This window comes from Falco peregrinus, chromosome 11 (assembly GCF_023634155.1).
Source record: "Falco peregrinus isolate bFalPer1 chromosome 11, bFalPer1.pri, whole genome shotgun sequence".
In the NCBI taxonomy this organism is placed as follows: Eukaryota; Metazoa; Chordata; class Aves; order Falconiformes; family Falconidae; genus Falco; species Falco peregrinus.
Window position 1 is genome coordinate 11,625,612 of NC_073731.1, and position 18,825 is coordinate 11,644,436.

At 37.5% G+C, this 18,825-nt stretch overlaps 1 protein-coding gene and 1 long non-coding RNA gene across 7 annotated transcripts in view; one reads left to right on the top strand and one right to left on the bottom strand.

Moving 5' to 3' along the window:
* BIRC6 (baculoviral IAP repeat containing 6) overlaps positions 1-18,825 on the top strand; it is a 183,308-nt gene that overhangs the window by 129,936 nt on the left and 34,547 nt on the right. For all 6 annotated transcript variants that reach the window (XM_055815892.1, XM_055815895.1, XM_055815896.1 and 3 more), the window contains exon 65: positions 523-691. In XM_055815892.1, coding sequence (XP_055671867.1) covers positions 523-691 — 169 coding nt within the window. The remainder of the gene's footprint in view (positions 1-522; positions 692-18,825) is intronic.
* Positions 8,358-11,376, bottom strand: LOC101911402 (uncharacterized). Its single transcript, XR_240978.4, has 2 exons — positions 10,265-11,376; positions 8,358-9,121 (listed from the first exon to the last, which is right to left on the bottom strand). It is a non-coding gene; the product is annotated as an uncharacterized LOC101911402 (long non-coding RNA).

Here is an 18,825-nt window from a genome sequence, read left to right on the forward strand (position 1 = left end):
TTCTTTACTGAAGCAAGAGTTGTGCTCACAAGTGATTGTTCCAAGTAACTGTCATGCTCATCGTATATAGTTGTTTCATCTGTAAACCCCGAAGACCCATGCAAAAGGAAGTTATAAAGGTTTTTGAAACGTCTGCGGTTTAAGAAAAGCTAAATCTTTTGTTGCTAGTTGGTGTTTGAAAGCGAGTGGGACTGGCCAGCTACCTGTCTCAGGTGGTGTGAGCTGGCAAACTCCTGCTTTGAGTAGCTCCAGCAGGTTTGTCAAGATTCATATTAATTGATGTCTTAAAGTCATTCAGAATTATGATAGTTATTTAGTTTTATCATTAGCAGAAGTTGGAACATGATCTAATAACTGTATAGAATTTCTTTGTAGACATCTTTGGGACAGCTGAAATAAATACCAGTGCCGAATTAGCAAAATAGCTGGTGAAGTATTATGGCGTCTTCCTTAAGGGGGGAAAGTCAAAGTTCTTTTGCCTAAAATAAATCTGTTTTGATTCAATATTTTTGTGTATTCCAGGTTCTTGCCAGTTACATAAATCCTGCAGGGAGTACGTCAAACGGAGAGACCCAAACTAGCCATGAGGGGAGAGGACAGAACAGCAGTGCTCTCCCATCCGTTCTCCTAGAGCTACTCAGTCAATCTTGCCTCATCCCAGCAATGTCATCGTACCTCCGCAACGATTCAGGTAATGTGCTGTTGTCTCCTTCTTAATCAAAGTTGGCTTATTTCTGTCAAAAGTTTGGGGTTTTCTGTAAACAAGAGGTCGTTCTGGCTACTTCCAGTACATTTGCCAATTTAGAATCACACTAATGGAATGTTCACTTGTGCCTTAGGAAACAAAATTACAGTCTTTGAAATACTTGTTTGTTGTAAAGTTTAAACTTTGTTGGTTTAATATCTTTTTTTTAAATTTGAAATTTAATTCTTAAACTGTTGAAGCTAACAGGAAAACAGTATTTCCATCTGAAAAGTCTACATTTTAGTTCTTCTACAGAAGATACATAGAGTACTTTGTACAAGACCGTGAATCTTACTGTGAAGAAAATTGAGCAAATATATATCTGAAATCGGTCAGTGTTGCACGTACTAGGGCAATTCTCTTTTACTTTGATCAGAGCTTTTTCTGCTTTATTGAGGAAATACAAAAATAAGCCTCTTACTAAAACTGCAAAATACTTGAAATATATGGGAATAATGAAATTGTTGGGGTTTTTTGGTTTTGTTTTTTTTTTAAAGAAAACCAAATTAGTTATATGAGTAGAAATGTAACAGCAACACAATTTTGAAACAAAAATGTTTTGATAGTTTTCATCCAGTATGTTGTACTTTGCTGTGGAAGTATTTTTGGTTGTACAAGGTAGCTTTAAGCAGTACGAGTTGAGCAAATGCCTGTCTGGAGCTAATGGCAAAACCAGCAGACTGCATTTGTGATTTATGTTTAGTCTCACTAGATGACAGACTTTAGCATGTAGATACTGATAAGCATTTTTTCTTCAGATAACTGTCAACCTGAAGATTTTAAGTACTGCCTGAGCCTTAGGTTGGACTTATGTTCCGGTACTTGGTTTGTTAAGATGGATTTAATGCTTAAGTAGCAGGAGTAGTTTGTTCCAATTCTGAATAATTTGGAGTTTTGCCTTATTTTGCCTGCCCTATTTTTGGAGTAACTGATAATGTCATATTTACTGCAGTTCTTTTGGATGCCAGTTATAGGGTGTGGTGATGTGAATTTCTTGAAACAATGTTATAGCTTCTTGTTGGATTACACAGTATATTTTTATCTCCCAGGTAAAAAAAGAGAATTTACCCATGTTTATGTGGATGTTTACAGGTGTTTACAAAGCCACATAGGACTAAAACAAGAACGTGGCTCTTTTAATCTGTAGTAACTACGGCATTGCATAATCTTATATGATGGAAGGGAAGTAGTTCAGAATGTCTGCTGGGGCCTTATAGTAAAATTAAAAATAGAAGATGTTTCACTTGCCAGTCTGCAGTCTGACACCTCTCCCTAATATTGCAAGGCATTTGTTGGTTCTATTTTGCACATTAAAGTAAAGAAAATGAACTGTGTAGCTTATACACCAGGCTCATTATTGCAAATGAAAATGGAATGTAAAACAATATAGTAATCTTTCTAACATACTCATAAATTCTTCTTTGTTGAGGCAGGAAGGAAAAGTCATTGAAAGACCTGGCAAAAATGCTATTTTATCTAATGGATGAAGCTGTTGGTTCTGAGTTATAGATGAATCACAGCTGTTCAAATTGCTTTTTGCGGTTTTCAATAGAAAAACGTATCTGTCTGTATAAGTCACCTTTAACTGGGGAAGAGCAGTTCAGGTACTGATAGAAGAGATGAGCTATGTGGCTGATGGCAAGAAGTTCAAACTAGTTTGGCTTTCAGGGACCATTTGTTTTCCCAAAGTACAAAGAAAAGGCAAAGTTTCAGTGGCAAAGGTTCATTTTAGGTGTGTTTTTCCACTGCTGCACTACTGTTATTTGTGGTTGGCAGGGGATGTTGAAATGTTGTGCTTGTGAATTAACAGTTAGTGAAGAGTGAACAAAGCAGATGCTTCCTGCTGTTTCATAAATAGATGTGTAGCTCTTAATGCAGCAGCTGAACTATATTAAAGCAAATCAAAACCTTACTTTTCAGAGAAGAACTGTTACCTACTCTTCTGATTACAGATTCACAAAGGATGAGGTTATTTCTATTGGAATTCAAAACTGTAAAATCTGGAAGTTGTTAGGCTTTGATTGATCCAAGCGATAGTCTTGAAAGTTTCCTACTGTATTTGTTCAAAAATCTATACATAAAACTAAAATTAATAGTGTTGTTCTGGATTAAAAAAAAAAAAAACAAACACCAAAAAACCCCACAAAAAAACCCCCCAAAAAACTAACAACTTTCCAGGCTTATATCAGTGAAGCTTGTCTTTGAACGTGTAAGAGGATATCAGTATTGAGAGGGAAATGTGCTGCTAAAAGGGTAACTTCTGGAAAGAATGTCTTCTCTTTGTGAATATTGGAGACAGATGCATTCAGTTTGAAAGGCATCCGTGAAAACAGTTTGTCTTGGTGATAGCCAAGGCATGATTCCAATGCATCAATTACTGTTTAGTTCAAAAGCAGACAGATAATTCCCACATTAATGAGTGTGAGTTGCAGGTGATGCTGGGGCTCTCAGTGTCACTAGTAAGAGTGTCAGGAGGTGTAGTTAACAGAGAGCCTGGCTGTCACAAGAGACAAAGGTTGAGAAGCTGTGGAGCTATGTTAAGCCCTGGTACAATGTTTGTAAGACCGAAAAATTCACTTAATGTGTACATAATTGAAACATTTCAAGGGTGGAAGCAACTTTTTTATTATTATTATTTTTATTTTTTAAAACCTCAGAAACCAATGCAATTGTAGTAGAACAGATTTGAGTCTTTCCTGTTAGACCTGATCTAATTTCAGGCTTCCCTATCCTGAATCTTTTCTCTGAATTCCCTGTCTCTTCTCCAGCAGCGCTGAATGCCTACCCAGGCAGAGGAGGAAAGGGAACAGCATTAGTAGTAACGCTCATGTACGTGGTATTCTAATTTTCAGACTAGCATACCTTGCTCAAAAGATACTTTCATGTGAAAGAAGCAGGTAACTATTTATTTTTCCTGTAACATGCTGGGCTGAGAAATTAGGACACTGCATGCAGAATGCTAGTAAGAGTGTTCCCAGGTTTTGGCATCCCAGCAGGAACAATCTGTGCCCAGCACAGTGCTGACAGAAAATAGCAATTTTCAGCAACTCTGTAACTTTCTTGGAGTTGAATGGATGCTGGTGGGGCCAGTTAAAGGTTACCCTTATGCTGGGGGTGTTCTACTAGATTTTTAGATTTTGCCATCAGTGGTTGCAATAACAATGATCTTCAAATATATACATATCTATCTCTGTCTGCCATATGCATAAAATTCTGTAGGAAAATTTTTCTATAAAGAAATATGTGCAATGAAGCTCTGGATGTGCCATTTCCCTTTATCGCACAGTAGGCTGATATCACTGTGGTGACCCAGGATAGTAAGTATTTTGGTATTCACGAGAACTTTGTATTTTGTTCATTTAGCTACAGGTATGATGTATCCTGCTTGCAAAGTTGTTTTGACAAAGTTCTTGGAACAGTTTCAGTATCACAATATAAAATTGGCCTATATCACAGTTAAGAAACTTACCTAGTTTTTTGTTACTTAGATGTGTTTTGCTGTCCCTCTTTAATTTGCCCCAAACATATGTGGACTAGATTGTTCTAGACAAAAGGAATATTGATCAGAGGAGTATTTGCATATCATTTAATCTTTTAGAAACCTCAGTTTGAAGTACATCATTACAAACCAGATTGCTCTGACACATTCTGCAGCTTCATCTGCATCAGAGTGAGGTGACTGTGAAGTCCTTGAAAATTGTGAACTTATCACTTTCATTAATTTCCATAACTGCTTTTTTCTTGTAGAGAAGGAAGGTTTATCTGTCAATGAAGGACTTTCCTTATTACACAAGATAGCTCTAGTCACAAGGAGCAATAGCTGCTTAATCCTCACCCTGTTTCTTGGATCTTTTTTTTTTCCCCTGTGTTTGTTTCGTGTCTTGCTGCAGCATTACTGTGGCTTTTATTATCTTTCTTTTTATAAATTAAGAGTTTATCATTGTAACATGATGAGATTTTGTTACACTTGTGTTTTATTCCTAAGGACTTAACATTTGTAAAATCGATGTTGTTAACTTCTGTATCATGAAACATCTAGTATGCGTTCATTACCGTGCATTTATGCACATTTCATACCAAAAGCTGTCATGTAAAACCTTTTAACTGTTGTCTTGTGTACAGCACATTTCATTGAAAGAATTACTGCTGTAGGAACTCTTCCAAATATGTGAACACTTGAATAAATTGCACAACCATAAAATCTGCACAGTGCAACAAGAGGTTCCTGGCAAATGAGTGACCATCAGATTCTAACCGGAGCACGTGGCTATCTTGAAGGTCTAGATTTTGCTGATAAAAGTGAGAGTTACTTGACTGATGGACCTAGGTTTATGAAGACTTATACAAGCTAGTATTTACAATTCAGAGACAAGAAAGGAGCAGTAATAGTAGTCTTTGTAGCTAACAAGTTTTATAGAGAAGGCAGTGGAAGGGAATCAAGAAGCAGAAGGAAAATCAAGTGACTTTTAGGACAGGAACTGTTTGTTGTGAGCTTGGACAGGAAAAAGCCCAGTGAAGTGGGGATTTCTCAGTGATACCACAATATTAGGTAGACTCTTTTTGCCTACAAATACAGTTGTACTGTACTGGTTTGTCCCTAAACTAGTACCTAGCAAACACTGAGATGACTTAAACTTGTTTAAAGCTGAAGAGTGAGAGAGGCTTGCTGCCACCTCTTCCCTGGGTGACAGACCTTATAGCAAGTTGCAGAATTCTGCCTGTTTCTCTTCACTTGAATTCCCAGGCTTCCAGGAGGCAGGTGATAATGGTGGGTTTAGCTGAGGTTTTCTTGCATGCTCCCCTCTCAGCTCTCTTAGCCACGTTTCCTTCTTGGGTGGACAGATCCATCATCCATGTGATGCGGTCAGCACAGCTTGTGGTGTTAGCTTAGATCAGTCATCTTGGGTTTGACTGCTGGGAAGAGATGATGCGATTCTATATGAGGGCTTAACTAAAGGGATTGCGTTTACGGACCAGCATGTCCCACTTCGCAAGAGTCCAGTATTTGCTTTTAATGCACCTTTCGTAATTTACCAAGTACTATTGCACCTGGGCTTGTGGATTCATTAACAGTTGTGCTACTTTATCCTGCTGCCAAATACCTTGTAATGAACTTTTATTTAGTAAGTACTGTGGACAAACCTGTTGAAGGTGAATGTACTGAATTCTTTTTTCTGCCTGTCTTGAGATAACCTGTTAGTTGAGTCTTCTGAGGTCACACTTCTCAGGCCTTGCCTCCATGTCTGAACTACACTAGATTGCCTGCTGAAGTTAAGGGTATTTCTTTTCTATTAAACATACTTACTCTCAAGGTTTTATATGGTGTTGCTTTACTTTTTTGCATAGTAGTCCAGTTCCACTGGACCAAGTAGGATTAGTGCTTTAGGAAGCTTGTGTTCCCTTACGGATCTCTGAGGTTGGTACACTGAGCTCACTCAGCTAAGAATGCTGCACCTTTATTCATCCATTGCTGAAGGTGTAAAGGTACTACTGCAGTGTAAATGTTGCATCATCACAAAGTGCTGCTTTTCTCTAGGCTATTGACTTCAGACTGTTGAGGCTGTTAAGATATTTTCTGTTGTTGAGATCCTTACACATTTATTGGATTAAACATATAAGCACCAGAGCTGTATATTGGAGTTTATTTAACTGAACTTAGATTTAAGTCTGCATGAGTATAGAGCGTGAATATTACCTATTAAGAGAGGATATTAGAGTCCTGTTTTAAAACAGAATATAACTCGTATGCTGGGGCAATCTCTGATATTAATACCACCCTGTGACTTCCTTCAAAAGGTCAAAGCGTTTTGCTATAAGTGAAATCAGAAGTACAATGACAGTTTAGATAGACAGTATATAGTTAGCAAAATTAAAGATTCCACTAGTTTTCATTAATGTTGATGAACTCATTCATTGGTAAAAGGATGATGCTGAACCTTTGCCACATTTCGTTAAAACTTTGGGTTTGCTTTTTATCTGTTTTGATGTTGAAGTGTTTATAAAAAAAGGTGCAGTGTCTCACTCCAGTGCTGGTGCACTGTTTGATTCACAGTTTTGAGAAGAGAGCTATGCACTGAAATGACATGAAATAAAACTGTTTATTTATTTCACAGAATTGACAAGTTTTAAATAACTTCAGAATCAAAGTAAACAGCAGTAATTTCTACTTGAATTTCATATTTCTGTTCAGTTTTCAGGTTCTTGTAATCTCTCATTTTAAGACGCATCTCAAATATCCTTGTATTGTGAGATTAATGCAATAATACCCATAAGTAAGTAGATATAAGAAGTACATAGAAAAATCTAATAATGTATTGACTCTTTTCTGTAGTCTTAAATAAACATGAATTGCTGCATAATTCCTCTAGAATGTAGCTTAGTTTTACAGAAGGCTTTGGTGCTTCATATACTGAAAATGAGTATACAATACTAGAGACTTGCTGTAGACTATGGAGAGTGAATAAATTTTCTTGTCTGCACATGCTTCCTTCCAGTGCAGCCTCAGTGCTGTTTATCATTTGTTCTGGTTGAGGCAGTATTGACTCAGAGATGCAAAACCAGAATATACCATCTTCCACCTCATTCATCCATAAATCAGCGTTACAGCGTAGTTTCTGCAACTGACTGAAATATCATTGTCAAATTTGTTCTGTTCTTAGATACCTGACCTTATTTTATGCATGTGCTTGTTTCAAAGCGACTCCAAAGGCTCAGTTGTTTAGCAGTTATGAAGTTCTATACAATAATAAGCTATCACCTATACAAGTGGTGAATTTCTTCGCGTGTCATTTTATGGAAGGACTGGATGTAGCTTTGCAGCCTGGGAGAAGGAACTGAGTTGATTTTCAGAAATGCAGCCCCTCCGTTGTTCCTCTGTGGAACATGTGATAGTAAGAATGGTATTTGTTAAAATCAGTGTTTCCTCTTTTTTTTGTGTTCTTCTACTGTATTTTTAATCCTGAGCTCTCAAAAGTAGCTTTTCTATTAGAAGATATATGCGAGATATGTTCATGTATACAAAAAGGTCTGTGCTCTCAGACTGTCTGCAGGTTTGGATCTAATTCAAAGACATACGTAGGTTTAATTTAAAATGTGGAAATAGTTTCATCAATTTTGGTAGTCTAATTGAATGTTCCATGCGTAAGAGTTGCAGTTCTGGGCCTCAGTCATCAACGGTACAAAAAGGGAAAATGTCTTCAGGACCTGGTCCAGAAGGAGAGAGTACACTCTTCTGGGCAAAGATTACTAAGCCTGTTTTCCATGCAACACCATGAATCCTTGTGTGATACCTTTTCTTTTACTTCAAAATGAGCTTCAGGATGAAAACATGAAAGTATTTGATTTCCATTAAACACATTTTAAAATGGCAATATAGAAAGTGTAACTTTTTTATTTCATTTGGAGAATATGTATTAGTGTGTCATTGTAATTATTAATATTTCTTCAAAGAAGTACTGAAACTATTTGTTCTTTTCACATCACTTTAAAAGATTTTTAATTAGAAAAGCACATTATCGGTATAGCATGATGATTTCAAATACAGGTTCTGTAAAGACAAGAAAATCTAACCTTTTTCAGCTTTCCACAAGACTAACAAAGATGCTGTAGAATATAGTCAATAATTAAAATTTTATTTAGAATATTACAATTTTTGGTATAACAGTTTCCTGTTTCCACACTTATTATACTTTAGTGTAAGTTATAAGCCTAAATTACGGTGATCTAAAAATAAAACTCTTTTGTCTGTTTTCTGGTCTCAGCTATGAAGAGACATACTGCACAAAACCATAGGAAGCATCATGGGGCTTGCTTATATGTATTTATATATTTAATTAATCTCTTTCTATCTTCTGATTGTTTTCAGTGTTTGCTTGCATCTCTTGTGTCTTGCATGTTTGCTGGCAACAGAACAGTGCCATCTCTGTTTCTGTGATTTTGATTTCATCTGTTATCAATGAGGAGTTGAATATTGTCTGCATTCATTTACGTAATTTAGCACCCTAGCTGGGCTCACAGATACATTTAGTAGTCATTGATGCAGCGCCCTTAGCCAGACACTTTGCTCTGGAATGTTTTTGATAATCTTTTCAGACAGTGGGGTGGTTTTGCTTTAGATGTAGAAATCATTCTTACCATCGCTGGTCTTTGCACTGTGCTCTGTGCAACTGATGTTCAAAAATGTCATCAAAGTGTAGTGTAGATGTACACAAAAACAATAACGAATAAATTAAGCACAGTTCCAATAATCCCAAGCAGTGCTAAAATAGATTCTTCTTTCTCCTCTTTCTCCTCTTGCCTTTTTACATCTTCCAATGTTGTGATGGCAGAGGTCCCCATTTTTCCTGCAAATACCTTCACCAGTACTCTGGCAGCTAGCTAGAAGAAAAGAAAGCAAATGGTAAATCTGATCTGACAAACATGCAAGCTTTGATCTTTCAAAAAACAGCTCTGTACTTCTTTGTACAGTATTTCTTAGTGCTTTGTTTACTGAGTGGTATTCATCTTTTGTTTCCTTTTTGTATGAATGTGTCCATGTTAAAAGGAATTGTTCTGTAGATACAGATTTGGTAGGAGTGAAAAACAGCTTGATGTTTCAAGCCAATTAACATGCTTTATTGTAGAAGAAATCTAAAATTTGTCTTTAGCCAGCTAATTTCTTTCCTTTTGAAACATCAAACTGATGAAAGCAGGTATGTGAGCATTGTCGAATACTCTGAAATGCCTGGGGAGATTATGTGAATTTTCAGCTGTGGTTAAATATTTCACTGTCACAGTACAAAAACAGTTGGAAATATTCCTGTCTGCTGTTTTTGAGCATGGAATCTGTGCCTCCTTAATACAGTATCGCATTCTTTTGACCAGTGAGCCCTAAGCAGGCAATTGCAGGTGAGATCTTATCATTTTACTTGTTTAATAGATCAGCTTTCGGACATACATGCAACAGTAAACATTTAACAGAAAATGCCTGTCTCTTCAAATACAAAGGTGGTGGTTGTTGTTATATATGCTTATTATTGCAGTATGCCAAAGGACAGTAGTATGTTTACAGTAACAAAATTCTGTACAATATAGAGACTTGAGATAGATGTTTACAGATGTGTGTATGATTTATTACCTTTTTTGTTGCAAAAGTGGGGTTGACAGGTTGTCTGTATTGCTTAGCTGCTCTTGTACTCTTAATTTACAGTCAAATACTCTCTAGAAACATATTCTCTGTAAAATTATGTTCATTAGTGGCTGAGAGGTTGATACTTTATCTAATGTGCTATGCTGTTTTAGCCTTAATTGATCTGAAAATTCTAACCTTAAACCAAAATTTGATTGGGATTTCTACTAGTTCAGATAGCCCCAATTTACTGAAGATTTGCAATCACATTTTATAGCACAATAGCATTTTTCTCTCCTGGCAAACATCTTTAATCATTGGAGATAAATGTATTTCTGCTGTGAGTCTAATTAAAGCCATCAGCTCAAAGCACATCTCACAGAAAGGTAAAAAAAAAAAAAAATGTTTCTTACCCTACATTGCATCAGGAATAAAATGTCATCAGACATGCTTCTTACTCGTCGATTCAGTGGCAAACCAGGCTTTTATCTTCATGAAGGGGCTGCTCTCCTCTCTCAGACAGACCAGATAGGAACATTAACAGTTCCTTGATGAAGTTTATCAGTGAGGATAATAATGTTACAGAATCTTCCAAATGACTGGCCTTTTCTCTCAGTAATCCACTAAAGCAAGTGTAGTCGAAAAAACAGTTAAAACCCTTTCTGGTAATGATCCTCACTGTTGACTAATTCTCATTAAAAATGAGGATTCTTTTTCCTTAGATGATGCAGAGCAACGAAATGCATGCTGTTCGATTTTGTCTTTGGAGAAAAAAAAAAAAAAAACACCAAACAAAAAAAACAGCTCCTGGTTTTATTCAGTTATACTTTGTTATTTATTAAGACTTCAGAAAAACCCAGCCTTTGATTTACTCTTTGTGGCAGCCATCTGAAGAGGCTTTCTCACGTTGACATGCTGCAATTCCAAATGCAGTGAGCTACGTGCAGTCACACTATGTAATTTTGGTCCAGCCTGAAAAAGGATGAAAAGAAGTCTGCTTTACTGGCAATAGTGTGAACGCTGTCACACACCTGCATTCAGAGCCTCCGGAAAGAATTCCAAGGTATTCTTCAGAGCATTGCATAACTTAGCCAAGCAGATCTGGAGAGAGGAATGACAGTGGCTTTAGTTGCACACTGTGGTGAGCTGTGACATTGATTAAACATGCACTTGGCACTTGCTGAATAAAGAAGGAGCTACAAGCCACCCTTGCAGACAGTGAGTTGCATAACAATGTGCGATGGCTCTGCTGTTTCATTGTCAGGCCCGGCACATTTTAATCCTGTACCGACACAGAAAGTGTGTGGTGTAAAGAGGAGTAGAGTTAACTGTACTTTGGGGTTTTCTGAGGAAGTGCTGCATGACAAATGGTGACATTAGGGCATTCAAGCTGAAACACTGTTTCTGCCTTTTGTCTTTTTATGCTTTGTTTGACAGGCAATTGTTTCTATGGGAAATGCTACTTCTAATGCTTTTCCTCTTTTTATTTGCCACCCAAAGAATGCAGGTTAGTGTGTAATTAATGAAAATGCAGACAAGAAAAATATTCCTGCTCTGATTTCGTAGGAAGCAGTAACTCAGCTTTTTCCTAGGTAAATCAGAGAGGTATTTTTTTGTCTGCCTTACTGGAAAGGGGGGGGGGGGGGGAGCTCTGCAAAGTCTTCTCTTCTTCTCAACCCCTTCAGATAAAAAGCTACAATTTTAATAACCTCTGCAGAGAGCTGTGTTTCAAATAATTTTATTCAATCGCTTTCATCTGTGAAGGCTACCAATGTAACGTGTTTGTCGGTATAGCCTAGCTACATGCTATGAAGGCAACTATATTTTACATATATTGGAAAACTTATTTTCTAAAAAAATACTTGCAATATCAAGCAATTCAGAATTCAAAAGTACAAAAAGCTTATGCATACAAAAAATCAAAAGATAGTTAATTACATTGAATACAAGCAGTAGGAATGTAACCGGAAACCTTGATCACTTTCCAGAACAGCATATTTTAGAAATTACAAGGCATTGTTTGGAATTCTGTCTTCAGTAATCTTTTTGTGAGAAGGCAATAGAGGGCAAAGTCATTGCTTTAAATACTTCCATTTTCAAATTAACCCCTGTAATATGTAAATATATTTTCTCATTATATTTCTGAAGGGTCTAAGTACATTTGTTAGTTTCTTAGTGATGGACAAAACTGCATATTTTACATGTGCATTGTTTTAGTGGCAAATACCATGTCTGAAGTACCGTGAGTTCTATGGTATTTGTACATGATCTGCCCTTTATCCTGAAAGTGATGTTGCCTCAGTGAAATTATTTGACTCTAGAAGAATTAAGTGATTAGATTAAATCTCTCCAGCATAGGTTCCTTAAAATACGTTCTAATATTTGTATATGGCCTTTTGTCTTAAGCAATTCCCTTATTCTTAAAAGGCTGCTGCAACTTCAGTTGTTCCTGGAATTGTTTTCTGTCTATGTATCTTGAACATATTTCTGTATTCATTTAAATCCATTCAAAGATAGAAAGATGGAGAAATTTTCACCTGTACGTTCTGACCATTCATGTTGCTGAGAGCACCTAGCAGTAACCAAATTTTAAAGCCATCATACTGTATTAACCCTCATGTGTTAAAAGTCAAACCTTTTCTTTTGTGAAAGAGAGGAAATAGTGTAATGCATCTTTTAAATAAAAGATTAATGATGTATTTGGAGAGTAGGAATCTGTCACCTTGTCAACACAACCAGGTATAAAGATTCAAGGTCAGCAGAAGAATTTCTTGCAATATTACGAAGTATAAATAATGACAATAAAGTAAATTCAACAGCTCCACCAGAAATAACCAGCTAATTAAGCTGTATTCACAGAAAGCAGCAAAAGATTCACAAACTATTTCTTGGCCAGGTTGTTGCCATGGTTGAGGTCTCAGCGATCTGCCGGTTTCATAGTTGCAATGCAACTGGCACTTCAATGGCCAAGGTGAACCTTGGGAAACTAATCCATCTGGGCTCCTTCTGCATGCAGTCAAGGGGGAGTGACACCTGCACACCGTGATTCACATCCCGCGTTTGCCACGGCCCTTGGTTTGATGGCATTGCTGCCCTGCCATCCTTCCGCTGTACTGATAGGCTTGTCTGTGCGGACATGCCGTGAACTGGTCTGGAAAACCAGCCCAGCCAAAAATAAATAACTTAGCACAGCACACTAAGAGGGATGGGGCAGTAGCTTCTTAGGCTGTCAGCGCTTGCAAAGAGTTGCTGTTTGGGAAGAAAAAAAGAAAGTTTGTCAGGCTTAATGTTTATCAGTTACAGAAAACTTGAGGAAGTCATCTATGTTGGGTGGAAACTGGTACTTATAAATAACTTCCTTATAGCTATAATGCATCTCCAGTATGAAAAGAAAATTTAATGCGAGCTTTCTAACATGACTGAAGTGAGAACTGTAGGTTGATTTGAAAAGGCCTTCATTTATCTATAATATTTGATGATATTTGGAAAGCTGGGGTGACGCTTTGCATTTTGTGTACAATAACATTCGAGTCTGGGAGTGTGTTTTATACAAGTCAGTAATTGAAACCACCTGTTTTGGGGTGAACATTACATGGTTACATAGTATTTGGGTTTAGCCACTGGTATCCAAAAATGTCCTAAATTTCATTTTGTTACTTCTGTCTAAGCAGAGTTTTTAAGCACTTAGTAAGACACTGGTGACTCCTTGGTAACTGATTTATGTAGTATCCCAAGAGCAGAACAAATTAGAGGTCATTCTGTTCATTACCGCTGATGTTTGAGCATTTGTATTGCATGGGAATAGACCTCAGGCAATACAAATGTATGTCATATTTTAAAGATATTCATACTTCAAGGGCAAGTTGCCAGGCTGTCTTGTAAAAACTCGGTGGTATAAATTCAATGATTTACAGTCTTGATCCTTAGATCATCATTATCCTGCTGTATGCTACTGCTACGAGTAATGTGGTACACCCCTAGCATCACATTTGAAAAAGGAAAAAATGCTCTTAACCAGAATGTCAGTTTTCTTTTTCCTCATGTATTTGTATGGATTTATATAATTCTGTTCTTCATGTACTCTAAGATTATTCTATATGCTGTATTTTTTCATTAGTGTGTTCTAAGTCAGATAGTTTGCCCTTACAGAGAGCAAATGCTCTGAATAAGATTGCAAAGTAAAGCAGAATGTAGTGGAAGATCTGAAGGCAAAAATTGAAAGAAAATGTAAACGGCTGTCTAGACTTAAAAATCTACTTATGTTAAAATGCTGTAATGAAATCTAAAAGATCGTTCATACATCAATTTTCCATGAAGACACTTTTCCCTTGTAGTATTGCATTTCCCCTAAGATGCAGGAAACTACTTGAAATGTAGTAGCACGTGGATCCTGTAGGTGATGCATTCTAGTTTTCTTCTCTGACAGCCTCCACAAACTTCTCCTTATGAGGTCTGACACTTTTTTTCAGTTAATTTGCAGAACAATAGAGCAAAGCTGTGTCTGTTGGGAGATGCAATAGTGTGCACAAATTAAGATGAACTGGTTCACTTAGCATAAGAGAGAAGTGGATATCCATGCTCCTTCCTTAGTTTTCTTCTTTCCTTTTTATTTTTTTCTCCTCCCCCTCCCTCCCCCCTTTCTCCTGGGAACTAAACACAGCTACTGTTTTCTTTGCAGGAGCTGTTAGGTTATTTTTTATGATACAGATTGATGTGTGATGCCCTTGAGTCAGCAGTGATGGGCATGACCAATTTGAGCCAGGTTTCAAAGTATTTTTTCACTCTTCTCTTGAAAACAGGAAGAACGCAGATCCTTCATCTGCAGCAACACAAGTTACTTCTAGATTTCTTACTGTTCTCATGGGCACCTCCTTCATGTGCTTCATCTTAGCATTGACCTTATGATTTTGGCACTTCAGCTATGTGTCTGCGTCTTGTTTTCCTTCTGCCTGAGGAACTTCAGTGCCTTTTGGCTGATGTCTGGGGGTTTTCCTGGTTTTGTAACTTAGTTACTGATGCAGAATATCCTTGGAAAAATTCACAGTTCTTTCCTAACTAACTACGTAAGTTCCTCGAGTTTGTTCCCACCTGTCAGTCTTCACTTCCCAGAAATTTAACTTGTTCCAGTCTCTCGAACTTGCTTTAAAATAGTTCAGTGTTAAGAAATCAATTAAACAGATGTGGAGTAATACCAGTTCTTCTGCTACATCCCTTTCAACACCAGCTTCTCGTAGCACCAGTTGAGTTCCACCACTGGTTTATTGTCTGTGAATATGGTCAGAGTGCACCAGTATTTTATCAAGAAAAGGGATAAGTTTGACAGCTGAATAAAAAAACTGAGCAAATCTGCCTTTGGAGGGTGCCTAGTGTCATACTGCATATTTATTTTGGGGGAACTGTTTTAATCACTCTCTCGATGAACTGACGCAACTCAGAATTTGGTGATGGATGAATATTCCTGAGTTAGAAGTGAGGGTTTCAGCCCCAGCTGTGTGGTGACACCTTCTGGAGATGGTGGAAGGGAATGATGGAAAAAAGGCATGAGGCTTTGTTCTCTTCTTCAGTTTCTAGTCTCACATGGGATATCGGGCAATCTTAATTTTTCTCTGCTGGTGTCAAAAAGAACCTCTTGTGTGGGTATCATACCTTTAAAAAGCAGTTAGTAAATTTTAAAATGCTTCGGTCATGATTCAGTGCTGTTCTCTGTAGCTCAAGAGGGATTTTGTCAAAGACAGCAGGTATCCCAGAGTCTTTCTTCCCATTGATTTGAGTGAGTATTCTTCTGGAGGAGTATTAGGGCTTTCAAGTACCAGGTTTTTGAGATGTAATGTTCATAAGTTTTATTGTGTTAGAGGCGTTCATTGAGTGATGACTGCGTCCTTACTGGGTAAGCAAAGGGGAAGCAGAGCGGTGGGAGCTGATCCTAGTCCAGGAGGGTGGCTCTCGGGGAACAGCAGTACTGAAACAAGTTCCTCTTTATCTCCAAAGCATCTTACCTTGTGAGAAAGAACAAATCTTGTCCCTATGAGTTTCAGGTGACTGGTCTTAAAAACCAAAACAAATCTGCAAGATACCATCATCCCAGCATCTTTCCCCACATTTCTTTCCTCTGATTTTTCATCTTTAGTTGGAAATAGTTTTGCAATAAGAGGATGAAATTATTATCTCATGACATCTCCTATTTTCTATTGCAAAAGAATATGAATACATGCTTATTATATTTTCAAAACATTTAAAGTAGCAGACTATTTCATAGTACACTGCGTTTGAAGTAGAATTTTAATAATAGAATATTTTTAAATGTCAGAACTGATTATCCATTTCAGTTGTTAATAATATAAAAGATTTATGAAAGAACAGATTGTAAATTTGTACTTCTAGCTGTGTTGGAGAAAGTTGTTGTAACTTGTAGGGAGTAGTTATGAACCTATGTATTGAAACATCATGACGTTGAGATGTTTGAGAATTAAGAACCTAGTTGTTACAAGAAATGAAGCAGATGAGATTTGGTTTGTAATTGGGTACTGGATTGCATGGCAGATAAAGCACTTGGTCCTTTAAAGACCGAAGTTTACTTACCTCAAAGAGCTAATGGAAATATTTTTTTTTTTTCAACAAATCATTATTTAGCAAAGATCACTGAGAGACTGTAAGTTCTACTTCAGTCTTTATTTGTTTCTGTACTGCACGTTGTTTTGTATGGCTTTTAAACATAAACCCGTTAACTAGAGAGCTCTTCATTGATTTATACAGCTGGTGGTGGATTGTGCAGCTGCATGCGCAGGGCATACTTGAGGCTAGCTAGCAACCTCTGGCCCCACACACTTGATCACAGTGAATTGAAAGTGCATGTTAGATTTTCCTGAAGGAAGTAAGGTTTGTGGGAAAGATAGTCAAGAAATTATCCGGTGAGAAATAGGAGGGGTAAAGGCTAGATTACAGTGGGGCTTCTCACATCTCACCTTGTTCTTCACCTGCTTCTCACCCACATATTCTTTGTCCTGATGCCTAATTAATACAGAGTACTTTTCAGAAAAAACTATACTCTGAAATCGAGGTGGGGGGTGGGGGGTGTCTGTTTTTATGAGCCTTTAAATTACAGAAATTTTTCCAAACGATGACGAAGCCACTGGAGGTGCTTTTCAGAACAATCCTGAAAACATAAGTAAACAAAATTTCTTTCTCATCTGGAGGCTGCTATGAAGTTCTGGACCTCTGTGGTTACAGGATAGTGTAACTGTCTTGAAAGTATGAGCAACAGCCTGCTTATGCATCTGTATCTGCCTGCCAAGGGCCTGTAATTATTTTGCTGTTCCCTTTTGGATCCACTTAGACATCACTCTTCTGGTACTAACGTGAGAGGGTACTTTTTTTTTTTTTGACAGACTTTGATGTCTTGCACTCCACTGTGTAATATGTTCTATGTAAAAAGGAAACTGAACTGTGGTGTTTGCCTTCCTGCCCCCCTCAGAGAGGTATCTTTTTTTAATAAACTTTCAGGAGAACTGTGGTTAGATGCTGATCCATGATACAAGGACACACAGAACCTAACAAATCACACATGAGATGCAGTTGGTGTCCATTTTGTTCCTGAAGTTAGTTTCTGTATGTTTATTTTGAATTATTCACGTGAGAAATAAAAAGTAGGGGCTGTTGTCTTCAAAAGTGTTTTGGTTTGGCCATAAGTGTCCCATGAAATTCCCTCTGCCAGTAGACTGTCAACATCTTGTGATAGCTGTTTAATTTACAGAAAACAGTGTAGGTCACTGATGTGACTCTTCAAGGCACAAGGCAGTAAAGTGTCTGCCTTGTTTAAAGTGGAGAGAGCCTTTCCTTGAGGTTTCCTGGTCCATCTGTCTCATTGCTAAGGCCCATGAGTGTTTCATCTAGGAGTTTCTTTTTTCCCTTCATTAATTGGAAGCCAACATCGGGTAGCTATATCCTTGCTTGGAGGACAAGATTGGGAATCTCTTAAGTACAACTGGTTTTCTCTCTGAGGGTAATTGGTAGAGACATTCAGCAGGCCCTTTAAAATCTGAGATACTACATTGCATCTTTCATAATTTCCAGAGTAAACACTACTGGGCCTCCAATTTTTTCTCATTTTACTTTAGTACATCTCAAGTGGTTTCATTTAGACTCGGTAATCACAGTTGGGAATATGAGTGCTGGGTGTCTGTAGGTTAGATGGCTGTGCGAATCTGCTCGTTACAAATATTCACAGATTTTACTGGAGGCATTAAGAATTAATTTAAAAAATTATGCATCTCATTACCAACTGACTCAGCCCTTTTTGAAAAGAGGATATGACATCAGAGGAGGATGTGACAACACACTAGATGTCCTACAGTTCCATATTGTATCACAGGAATGTACAATCTACTTTTTTTTTTATGTATTTTATTTAAACTCATGCCTTCCTGGTCCTTTTTGCTAAAAAGACATTAGCCACTTAGAGGGCACAGGTGTTTTACAGTCCTGTCAGAAGCCTCTTGTATGCACCAGTAAGTAATGCATTTTCACTGGTTTTGTCTTTTTCGTATTAGTGGCTTTGTCAATTAGTAGCATCACATGTCAATAACCTGCTAAAAATTTCTTGACCAAACAAACTAGCAATCCCTTTCTGTTCATTACAGAGCAGATTGCCAGGGTTAGTTCTAGATGTTTTTACCCTGCCTTTCCTAAGAGCGAGCTTACTGAACTTTCGGGGAAGAGTTTTGTCCCCTCAGGCATGTAGCTCGGCAGGCATTTGAGAAGGAACTGACTGGAATGTTGAGGTGACAGCCAGCTTTCATTTTCGGTGGCTGAAAGTCTGATTTGTTTGGTCAAGCGATAATCTTCATTATGCCAGGCACTAACTCACTTGTCTTGTATTTCTTTTGTGTTCTTGTTTTCTCTCCTGGTTTTGAAAATAGGATGTTGTGAATGTATCTGGCATTTCCCGTACTCTTATGCAGACACTTCCCATTCATAG